This window comes from Brachypodium distachyon, chromosome 5, assembly GCF_000005505.3.
Source record: "Brachypodium distachyon strain Bd21 chromosome 5, Brachypodium_distachyon_v3.0, whole genome shotgun sequence".
In the NCBI taxonomy this organism is placed as follows: domain Eukaryota; kingdom Viridiplantae; phylum Streptophyta; class Magnoliopsida; order Poales; family Poaceae; genus Brachypodium; species Brachypodium distachyon.
This window is the reverse complement of record NC_016135.3, coordinates 12,174,889-12,187,103: the sequence shown is the minus strand read 5'-3', so window position 1 is coordinate 12,187,103 and position 12,215 is coordinate 12,174,889. Positions and strand designations below refer to the sequence as shown.

Here is a 12,215-nt window from a genome sequence, read left to right as displayed (position 1 = left end):
CGCCTCTCCTCGAGTTTTCACTGCCAGCTGCCGCTTCCGGAGGACTCGCCGCCGAGTGCCTGCGATCCCACAACTGATTAAACCGAGTATGTTCACATAATTTCTTGTGCCGCAAAATCGTCATCAAAGTAAGTATCCATATTTGTCACAGTTTTATCTAGATATGCATGTACCTACATAATGAAACGCGTCTACATACATACATGTCTGGATAAAACTGTGACAAGTAATATGGACTAGAGAGTAGATTTTTTTTTAGAAACACGAGAGATAGTAGATGTGCACACTTGAATCTAAGCGGAGCAAAACAGGTCTATCAAAGTTGTTTGAGTTGACTCGGGTGAACTTTGGAAAAAAAATGATAGGCAGGCCGGCCCAGCAGGTCAGCCCACATAGACCTTCACCGTAGTCCCATCTGGATCTGGGCTCTTCGCAAAAAAAAAACAGTCTGGATCTGGGCTCTGGAGCAGACAACTCAGCTATTGCCCAGCACAGTTGCAACAGGCCGCGTTTCTAAAAAAAAAAAGTCGCAACAGGCCACAAGGCTGTGAAGGCCCACGAAACGCTAAAAGAGCTGGAAACAGCCGCGAAGTGATAAAAGCGATTGCGTGTTCCTCCAAGGATCTTGCTCTGTCGGCATCATCCGTTCCGTTCCAAGTTCCAACCCAACTGGCCGAACGGCCGCGCCTTCCGATAGATCTCGTCTGAAGGTCCCATACCTGCCTTTTTTGCGTCGTGGGATCTGTTGCTGGAGTGCCATCAATTAAGGACTAACGAACTCATGTTTGCAGCAAAAGTAAAGCTCAACTCCGATCCAAAAAGCAAAACCGCAACAGCAAATATACACCGTAACCTTAAGGATCGCCCGTATTCCGATACGGAAGCATCTCTTATCCGATGTCGATCCCGATCGGGAGAGAGAGTCCTTTAAAGCCAGCCGATCACCACTTCCACTGAAAACTGAAAAAGGCAGCCCCCGATTCGCACAAACACCCTTCAATCCGACGGCCGGCGGGGGATCGATCGCTCGATTCGAAACGGCACGTGATCGACGCGACGAGGCGGGACGCGCGGAAGGTGGACACGTCATTGCATGAGATCCACGACACGATCACGCGAGCGTTGAGGCTTGAGAGAGAGACCCCTCGATAAAAAGATGGAACCCTGAACGGAGAGAAGGCGCGCTGTTGCAGGTGAGGATTTTTTTTCCTATATATACACCCGCGGGGCCGAAGTAACAAGAAAAAACGATCGCCGCGCGGGGGGATACTAGCAGAGAGCGCACGAACGAAGCGAAAACACGCGAGGCGATCGAGGAGAAGGGATCAAGGGAAGGGAAGGGAAGGAAGGCAAGTGGTTGTGTGTGCTTGTCAGGTGAGCGGGCGCCTTCCGTGCCGCATCTCGTCACACGCTTGTTGCTACGCCCCCTGGGCTCTCCTCCTGCCGCTGCGGCTGCTTTCGAGCCTTTCGCTTGTTTCGCTTTCGCCATTGGTGGGGGGAAAGTGGAGGTGATGGGCGCTGTGACCAATGCAGGGGCGCCACCGGACGGGCGGTGCGGCAGGCAGAGCGCGGCGGGCGGGATGGGGGTCTACGAGCTCGTCCGGAGCGACGAATCCGCGGGCCCCGCCGCGGATCTGGAGGCCGGCGGCCGGCGCTCCCCCTCGCCGCCGAAGGGCTCTCCGGCGGCATCGTCGCGGCAGCGGCTCGTCTCGCTCGACGTCTTCCGAGGGATCACCGTACTGGTATGTCCACCAAAACAAATCTCTGCCTTTTCTTTTCTTGTTGCCCCTGCTTTTGCCATGTTCGTGATTGCCGAATCGAATTGTGTGCTCCGTCTCCGCGCGATCGACCGGTCGATTTTGCGGCGGTTTTGGTGCCACAGCCAAGCCAAACCGTGCTCTCTCCGCGAATCATGATCATCGAGCATGCAGTAGTCGTTACTACACCTTCTTTTCCTCTTTCCCTTTTTGTCTGCACTTAAACTAGAGTAACCAAAAGAAAAAGCAGAGTTGCTTAAACCAAACAAACTCATCGGCAGTACAGGCTTTTAGCTTCAGGGAACATTACTACTGGCCAGCGAAGGTCTGTACGGATCGACATGACAGGTTGCTCTTTCAGTCATTGCTCCCACAGATGACAAGCCTATGATTGTCTCCTCTGGCTTATACCTCTCTTCTTTCAACAGACTCTGCTAGCTCTGCTCCGTAGCCATTGTAGCCATGCATCGTGGACACAGCCCATCAGATCATCATCGCAAACGCTAGTTAATTGCGACCCATCATGATGATGGGATATGGTTCTTTACAACGGAGGCCATTAACAATCGCCGGCGTGTCCCGTCGGATTCCGAAGAGTTAATCCCCCCAACACCCGCCAAATGCGATTCGAATCGTCGGTGGCTCGGTGCTAGCTAGCTAGTGGCCCACCGGTTCAGGTTCGCAGTAACGTTAAGAAAATGCCACCGTAGGGAATTTCACCAGCTGTTGCTTCTTGGGCTCAAGACCGATTCCAAGACCACACGGCAGAGTTCATGCATTGCACATCACAGTAGTCAGTATTGCTTCCGTATCTGAATTTGTCGGATAGGGAAAGAAAGGGGTATATATAATGTCAACTATTGCTGATCACCGGCCGTCCATGTTATGCTGGCTAGATAAGTTGATGAGCGCATGTATCCTCATAATTGATGCTTGGAAAAGGAAAGATATACGTCGAGATGCAGCTAACATGATACGCCACTTCTGATGGTATAGATAATAGTAGTAACAGCGAGGATACGATATGCACGAAAATAGTACTGTATTACAAAAAAAAAGAGAGGTCCAGATTAGAGAAAGCAGATGGATGAAGGGTCGAAGATCAAGGGGGGTATAACCGAGAATAAGATTTCCCTAGTGTGTACTTGTTCCTAGTATTAGAGAAGTTGTCTGGATCGGATTTGGCATGTGGGCAGAAAAGATGAGGAATGTTAGGTAGCTACAGGCAGCTACCCATTTTCAGCTGGACGCAGGAGAAACGTAACATGTGTGAGAGAGAGGATTACGTTTGGCAGCATAGCCTGCCAAATGCCAATATTCCCTGGCCCCGGAGGACGCGCGGGGCATGGCACGATGCGCCGGCGGCCGTTGGCACCTCCACGTCGAGACAAGCTAGCCCCATGAGCCGTGCGGCGCCTTTTGCATGTGACGCGTGCTCGCTCGCCGTGAACGGCATGGCCCCGCAAGGCATCTATCTATCTATCGATCGGAAAATCCCTCCCCTGAAGACTTTACATCACGCGGTGGCGTGCGTCGTGTCCCTCTCCCGGCCGGCGTGCCGACTCGACCGGCCGGCCACGCCGAATCCGCCAACTGCCAAAGCTGCCTGGCTAACTCTTCGCATTAGCTCGTTGTGGGTGGGACATTGTTGCCTTGTTGGTGGGTGGCCACTGACAAATGGCAAGGCCCTGGCCGAACAATCGACGCACCGGCACTACCATAATTAAGGAGCAGTGTGATATAACCCAAAGCCGCGTAAAAACCACCGGCAAGCACTGCTGGTTTGTGGATCGATCGGTTCTTTGTACCCGGGCGCATGAGACGGATGCAGCTGCTCCACATGGCCACGGGATGTCCTGGCCGCTTGTTAATTAGCTTCTTCTTTAATCCGTTTTTCTCTGTCGCTGCTTGCTTGCGTGGTCCGCGACGCCGATCGCAGGCCGACACGCACGCTCCACCGGCATAAAAGCCAGCGTCCTGATTTGCCAGGCGAGGCCGGCGGGTAGATAATTGCTGTTTTTATTGGACGTTGGTACGTACTACGCACGACTAGGAGCAAGCAGCAGCTGGCGCTAGTCGTCGTTGTGTGGTGTCGAGGGGCTTTGGACCGGCGGCCTGGGCTGTCGCAGGCGTGCAGATTGCGTAGCCCTGTCCTACCCGCACCGGGTAGTTTTCCCTTCTTTTTGAAGGTTGGCGTCATTCGTGACCCCGACGCGGCCACTAGTTCTCTCAAAGAAAAAATAGTTTTCTCACCTTCGGTGCCCGCGTCTCCAATACTGCCCGTCACCGATAGCATCGGGGGAGAAGTAGGCAGTAAACAAGGGCAGATGTCGGTGTCAGATTAATACGGCACAACCGTGCGTGCGTGCGTGAGACTAATGTCTAATGGAAGCGACCACCACCGCACGAGCGGGAGGAAAATTGCACATTCCACCATCTATTGGGGACATTGTTGCGCAAAACATCACTTCTACGGATTTTTTGCAGATTTCACCACATATTGGCCTAATAAGTTGCAGATAGGTCTTAATAGTGTGTTAGGCGAGCTAATCACGTTTTGACCTATGGGCCCCGCATGTTAGTGCAACGTGGACCGGGCCTCTTACCACGGTGGACCGGGTCGGGTCTGAGCCAACCGATTAAAATGAAATCATGCCTGATTCAGTGGAGTCAGCCCCGGCCCGACCTGATTTACCATATTTTGGAACCTAATTAGACGTGATTTTCTTTTAACCAGTTAGCTCCAAACCTGACCCGGTCCACCGTGGCAAAGGATTCGGTACACGTTGGCACTGACATGCGGGGCCCACAGGTCAGAAACGTTATTAACTCGTCTAACATGCTATTAGAACCTATCTGCATCTAATTAGACCAATATGTGGTGAAATCTGCAAAAAATTCGTAAAAGTGGTGTTTTGCGCAACGTCCCCCATAGGTGGTGGAATGTGCAATTTCCTCCACGAGCGGTGCAAGATAATATAGATTTGAAGTTAGATGGGTCTTGGGTACTTAGAGCTAGACGTCAGACGAAAAATACATGCCATCAATTAGATCCGCACTTAAGTTTGAACTCATTTGCAAGAAGGGCTCGCAACCCTTTTTGGTCCCTTGCGGTCGATTCATGGCCTTGTTTAAGCCGTGTCTTAGAAAGTTGAGTAAATTTCACGGAACCACGTTTTTTGTGGCAACTGTCTAACAAAACAACGGTTGTTTGTAATAGTTTCACAAAACCACAACTTTTGAGGCAGCCGGTTTCAAAAAACTCTAATTTCGATAATTAAGCTGGTTGGTGACGTTTCTGATAACCCGGGGCCACCAGTCAGATGCCACGTTATCTTTCCCAACACGTTTTCGATGTCCGTTTTCGACGCCACGTCGGTTTCTACCCGACCCAAGACATCACCAGCTTTCACTAGAGCAAAGTCAGCTGACGTGGCGTCGAAAACGGGTCGGGAAAGATGACGTGACATCTGATTGGTGGCCCCGCGTTATCAAGATTAGGGTTTTCTAAGACCAGCTGCCCCAAAAGTTGTGATTTTGTAAGACTACAAAGAACCGTGGTTTTGTGAGACATCTGCCACAAAAAATGTAGTTCTGTGAAATTTACTCTAAAAAGTTTCTATTTTCGGGAGAGCTATGTCTTGAAAGTTTAAACAGTGGTTGAATTAAGTAACACGTACATTTTTCCTGGGTTGTCATGTTGCAGAAAATGAACAAGCAGCTACTAGCTAGAAAGAAAAGCAATAAGCTTGGATGGCACGATCATAGTGAGTTGTTATCGATCAATATAGGTGCATAGGACATCTTCAAAAGGAGATCCGAAGGACACGTTCCTTGTAACCGGTCCAAGCGCGCGTGGCCGATGGTAACACCTCAACCAATTGCTCCTGAGAAAACACGGCAAGGCTGTCCAATATCCCACCGAAAATGACAGCCCTGTATGTGTGAAGAGTACCACACGTACTATGTACATTAGTGATTGATTCCCTGTAGCTCTTGCCCAGCTGCAACGACCGGCCATGCCTCGTCTCGAAATCGTGAAGCAATCCATGCCTTCCACATAGCTTTGCCTGCTGCCCTGCTGGCCCCCCACACTCTGTTTCGTCCACAACAATTCACCGCCAAACCTACGTGAAAGCTAAGCCATGCCACAGTAGAATGCATTGGCAGTTTAATTAGCACTAGGCTGCCAATGGGAGAACGTTAGGTCCGCGTCGCTGTAGACTCTTGTGATTCATCTCTCCACCTACTGCTTTTAATTACTACTCTAAAGAAGCAGACCTGGTAAGTGCGTCCTAAGCTGAAATTAGGTCGTGTCGAGTTGTATCCTAGCGTTGGACTTGGAGGTGTCTCAGAAGAAGTGACCCATTCAACCGGAGAACTTTATTTGAAGGATGGGAAAATGGTCTCAGCTCAGTGTCTTGCTTTACACTCGATCTGGAGAGTGAGTCACGATGACGATGGCCCTTCGTGCGTGCCACGAAACCACTCTCTGGCCGCATTTCTCATCTATTCCTAACGATAATGAAATGACGGTCACCTTTCGCGTGTTACGAAAGAGAAAGGGAACAGACATAACAAACGGTGAGGAAAATCAGATTGTATGGAACGGTTGATGTTGCCGAGGGGCAATGACAAACGCCTAAAGCGCATGCAACGCTGCTTCTTGCAATCTAACGCTCGTTTTCGTGGTGGGTTTGATCGTGGGGCTCTTTCTCTCTTCCAGGTTAGAATATTTTGGCTTTCGTGGTGAAATGCATCTGGAGATCGAATAGGATGCCAGAAGCCAGACCACCGTGTGTAGTGTGAAGATGTAACTATCGCCTATCAGCATCGTGTTCTTTTTGTTTTCTCAGATATTTGGTACTCTGCTTTTTAAGGCAGCAATGCAAGAACCACAAATATAGGGCCCACAAAAAGAAGACACTTCTGATTCAATACACCCTCCTCATCTTACGAAAAATAAGGACGGTTCAGATTACTCCATACCCCCTTCGTAAAAAGGGTACGATGGACATTAAACAATATTTCCTCATTTCTTTTCCGCCTGGCTGCGTACAACACTCGGTATTTTCGATTTTGCCGGAGATTGCACCGTTGGATCTTCACGAAATTTCACGAGATAGTAGTAAAAACAATTTCGCACGGTCCCACCGAAGGGATCGGCGAAAAGTTTCTTGAGTCAGCCGGAAACAGGCGAACAAGTGTTCGTGTTGTCCCGCACGGACACGAGAAATCCAAACATCACTCGGTGTTTCGAAGTTTTCCGGAGATTGCACCCTTGGATCGCGATGAAATTTCATATCGTAATAGTAGATAAAATTACGCACAATCCCACCGAAGGGATCAGCGAAACCATTCTCGAGGCATCAGGAAACATGCGAACAAGTTGGATGTTCTTGCTGTCCCGCACGGTCGCGAGAATTCCAAATAACACTCGGTGTTTCAAAATTTCGCGGAGATTCCACCGTTGGATCGCGATGAAATTTCATATTGTAATGGTAGACAAAATTCAGCACGATATCACCGAAGGGATCGTTAAAACATTGCACGGATCAGTGGGAAACATGTGAACATCGAACTATCACGAATGGCTTTGAGAAATCCGAACAACACTCGATATTTTGGTATTGGTCGGAGATTTCACCGTTGGATCGCGATTAAATTTCACAACGTCGTAGAAGAGACAATTCTAAACATTCTCACCGGAGGGATCGTCGAAATAGTTCTTGAGGCAACGGATAGTTTGCGAGAGAGAAGATGCAGGACGAAATAAAGAGTAGGAAGAAGAAGAAAAAAGATGAAAAGACTATCCTATACTTCTGACTTTGGGAAAGGGGGTGTATTGAATTAGACAAAAAAAACCCACAAATATAGGGGTATAATATTGTTAAATGGAAGCGTATCTGGCTTCTTTTTTAAAAGGAGCAAAATTCCCTGCCTCTATGTCTAGGGTCAGCCCTGAGCTAGGGCGTTGTGTGTGTGGCGGCTCAAAGTCCAACATACATTGATTTATATCTTATTCAATCTATATGGTACCCCCATGGGATTTGCAGATGCTTTGGTTTAGCATGAAGTGAATGTCCTAACTACTAGTCTACTAATGACGACTTTGAACATTATGTTTAGTCATTTTCACTGATACCTAAAGGCAAAAAAACAACAACATCTGTTTGGCTCTACAGTAAACCTGATGTTCTTCTATCTGGTGAAAAAGAAGAAATATGAAACCTAATTTCGGAAGATAACCACAAGCAAGGTTAACTGTTTCTATCATTGCTGCAGCTTATGATCATCGTGGACGACGCTGGATCATTTCTTCCGGCAATGAACCACTCCCCATGGGAAGGTGTGACAATAGCCGATTTCGTCATGCCCTTTTTCCTTTTCATCGTTGGGGTCGCTCTAGCTCTGGCGTACAAGGTACACACTGACAGCGCAAGAGTCAAGATCATGACCTTTACTTCGTTTTCTGAAGCTAATCAACACCGATGTGACATTTACAGCTTGCTTACACCTAATAATTGCGTCATTTTGTCGTGCAGAGAGTACCGGACAAATTGGAGGCAACTGGAAAGGCGACACTTCGTGCACTGAAGCTGTTCTGTGTTGGTCTTGTTCTCCAAGGTACAACATATTAGGACGGCTATCGATTGTTCTTGAATTTCTTAACGATGGCACACTTAATGCGACACAATGTTTGATGTTAACGATTTCTCTGGCTGCTGTGATGAACAGGTGGATTTTTTCATGGTGTTCGTAGCCTGACATTTGGGGTTGATGTTACGCAAATACGTTTTATGGGTATACTGCAGGTACAAATGCAAGATATGTACGATACATGATTCTGCATCAGCATGTGCACCGAACTAATGTAGGATGTACATTGATGTCGTATCTCCTTTGTTGCAGAGAATCGCAATAGCTTATCTTCTCACCGCATTATGTGAGATTTGGCTCAAGGGAGACAATGATGTAGATTCTGGATTTGATTTGATCAAGAGATACAGATATCAACTGTGAGTTTAAACCATTTTCCCCCATTTTGCCTATTTGATTTACATGACTTGGGAATTTATAATTGTATGAAAAAGTTGTGTGTTTCTGAAATTATCATTGGCTATTTGTTCTGCTAGATTCGCAGGCTTGCTAATTACAGTCACCTACATGGTCCTCTTGTATGGCACCTACGTTCCTGACTGGGAGTATCAGATATCCGGACCTGGTTCCACACAGAAAACCTTCTCTGTAAGTTTCACTCACTTCTTCTTCATGCTAAGAGATATCTAGTAGTATCATGTAGATTACAGGGGAACTAACGACTTTAAAAAAATCCATTACTTTCATCAGGTAACATGCGGTGTAAGAGGGGACTCTGGGCCTGGTTGCAACGCGGTTGGCATGATTGACCGCAAAATCTTAGGCATCCAGCATCTCTACGGCCGACCAGTTTACGCGCGATCGAAGGTAATAATGAAGTGCAAAGATGTCAGGTTTATCCGATCAATAGTACTCCTTTCTGATCCTAAATTCTTGACTCAAATTTGCCCAAATATGGATGTATCTATTCTTAAAAAACATTTAGATACATGTAATATTTCGACGACAATTTAGAATCGGAGGGAGTAACTGTTCTCTCCTGTGACAGCAATGTAGCATAGATTCACCGCAAAATGGGCCACTTCCACCTGACGCTCCTTCATGGTGCCAGGCACCTTTTGATCCCGAGGGGCTTCTCAGGTCAGTAACAAAACCCTTCATTCTTTATCTTTAAAAAAATGTAATACCATTTCTGAGACAACGGTGAATTCTGAATGTCCCATCTTTCCACGCTCACCAGTTCTGTGATGGCCATTGTGACCTGCTTGATCGGCCTCCAATACGGGCACATAATTGTACATTTTCAGGTACATACAATGATGCTTGCTTGCAATGTCAGTCAGTTTGGTCAACATTTTACTTTGTGGATTAGTGCAACATAATTCTGAATTATCTTTCTCCCCAACTGAATTGCAGAAACACAGGGAAAGAATCATGCACTGGCTTCTCCCTTCCTTCGGCATGCTAGTACTGGCCTTCGCAATGGACTTCTTTGGTAAAGGATCTCGTTAACGCTAACAGTTCTTTCCCAATCATCCTGAACGGCTGGACAGTGATGTTGACCACTATGCCGTTGATATCCTCTCCAGGAATGCGTATGAATAAACCACTGTACACTGTAAGTTACACTCTGGCCACGGCCGGTGCGGCAGGGCTCCTCTTCGCCGGGATCTACACCCTGGTCGACCTGTACGGGTTGCGGCGGCCGACCCTCGCCATGGAGTGGATGGGGATGCACGCGCTGATGATATTTGTCCTTCTCGCGTGCAACATCCTGCCCATCTTCCTCCATGGCTTCTACTGGGGAGAGCCCAAGAACAACCTTGTAAGTTTCTGCAGGCGATACACGGCTTTTTCAGTCTGAATTTCCATTGATGTCAACCTGAACTGACACATGGCTTATGGGTGGCCTATGTGTTTGCAGTTGAAGTTCATTGGGATTAGGGCATGAGCAAATGGTGGATCGAGCTAGGAGACACATATAGAGATATTTAGGACCCGATTTGCACAGAGATTGCGAGAGATGGATGCAGGCCTAGTTTTGCTATAGGGCCAGAGCTTCATCATCTGTGCAGCTGCCTGCGAAGAGGAAGTACAGTTGTTTCAGTTGCCCAGGTTGTTTTCTCTGACAGCTCTTTGTATATGGTAAAGAAGCATTTGTGTATATGATAACAATGCATTCAAAAGAAATATACGGAGTAGTACAGTACATATATCTATATCTCAGCTCCAAATACGTCTGTTGCACTCAACCGGTCGGCGCATGGTTTGCCTTGGACATCGTATCCTAGGGCCCTTGAGTATTTGGACAGTGAGGAATGATTTGCTCTGGATTGTACCCACTGCATATCAAAGCTGCCGCCCAAAGTTCAGAGGAGATTGCGTTGGTTGTCCATAGAGCAAAACGTATACTCCCTCTCTTTGGGTTTATAATGCCCATGCATAATTTTATGCCAATTTTTGACAAAAAATAACATTGACAATATGAGATTATTGTGACACAAAAGATATATTCTTGGATTAGTATTTTAATTTTTTTTACTGGTATAACTTTTATATGCATATATTAAATATAATTTGAATAATTGTTGGTCAAAACGTGGCACAAACTTCAACAGTAACCTTATAAACCTAAATGGAGGAGGAGGTACGTACAAAGAAATCCAATCATTGATGGATTGTAACGACTACACAGTACTTCTTTATTTGTTTCATGTACTGGCACCGGTTACTAAGCACAATGATCACACGGTAACTAGCTGTTTTCTAAGTGGATTTCACCAATGAGTCACATAAATTTATACGATGTACTGTTTATCCCTAGGGACGCTGCCGCTGAACATCCAGACTCCATCGGCAGCTACAATAGCTACAGTAAACTGTGGCTCCTTTCTTTCCCGGCTTTCAGGACGGGCTTTTCTGAGAACGGAAGCCCATGCTGGAAGCCGAACAAAAGGGCTGATATATTCAACAAGTTCGTTGTGTTTTTGCTCGTAGGGTCGTTTTCTTTCCGAGAAAAGACCGTGGGAATGGGATTGTACCTTTGCGGCTAGTCAAACGCACGTGTGCTATGCATAGGCAGGTCAAAAAGAGGGATAGAGTTGAGGGGGTGCGTGCTTGTTTACTCGATGAGAATAAGATTTACATTGAGAATTGGAATTGAGAGACCAACTATCAGTCCGATGTAACCCCAAAGGATAGATATGAATGTAGATACTCATGTCCTATGTGTTATATATGTATGAGGATGGAAGCTTTTGTGAAAGAAATATTGGAACTGAATGAGGATGTTTCTAAAGATTTGTCATTCTGCTCTAGCTTTGGTGGCACGAAAAGAATAAGCCGAATATCGGAGAAACTATTAGAAGTATGGATTATATTTGTTTTTTTCAGATGGACGTTTCCGTGTCTTGCATCCATCAATGCACACAACCACAATATTATTAAAGTCGACAATGACGATCAAATCTTGTTTATTACAACTCAAAATGATAGCAAGGAAAAAAAACAAATTCCACATAGCCAATCGTCCTCATGTCACCTTACAACACGTAAAAGAACACGCATGAGTAGCTTCAACGGAGAGGACTCTGTTTCCCAACCGAAAGGAAACGAATGACGTGGTTATGACTAACCACGTACTCGACTTGATTATACCCGGTACAACCCAACTGGGGCCCACAAGGAAGCCTAGTTCAACTCCAGGTGTCTACATGCCAAGTCTTACGATTTAAGATAAGAAGATTAATTAGAGTGTATCTCCTCATTGTAACCGACTTGGACTCTACCTGAGACCTAAGTTCCTGCATATATAAATGACCAGGAGGGGGAGCCAAGAGGACACCCCAACTTACAGAG

General features: G+C 46.8%; 1 protein-coding gene and 1 long non-coding RNA gene across 2 annotated transcripts; both read left to right on the top strand.

Moving 5' to 3' along the window:
* Positions 1-1,184: 1,184 nt before the first annotated feature.
* LOC104585323 (heparan-alpha-glucosaminide N-acetyltransferase) lies at positions 1,185-10,576 on the top strand. The gene is made up of 13 exons (XM_010241551.3): positions 1,185-1,374; positions 1,534-1,742; positions 8,043-8,180; positions 8,303-8,384; positions 8,496-8,572; positions 8,670-8,776; positions 8,894-9,005; positions 9,108-9,224; positions 9,406-9,497; positions 9,598-9,664; positions 9,774-9,852; positions 9,947-10,182; positions 10,282-10,576. The coding sequence occupies exons 2-13, from the start codon at positions 1,581-1,583 to the stop codon at positions 10,306-10,308; spliced, it is 1,296 nt and encodes a 431-aa protein (XP_010239853.1). The 5' UTR covers positions 1,185-1,374; positions 1,534-1,580; the 3' UTR covers positions 10,309-10,576.
* LOC112269233 lies at positions 1,750-4,079 on the top strand. The gene is made up of 2 exons (XR_002960752.1): positions 1,750-2,105; positions 2,186-4,079. It is a non-coding gene; the product is annotated as an uncharacterized LOC112269233 (long non-coding RNA).
* Positions 10,577-12,215: the final 1,639 nt, after the last annotated feature.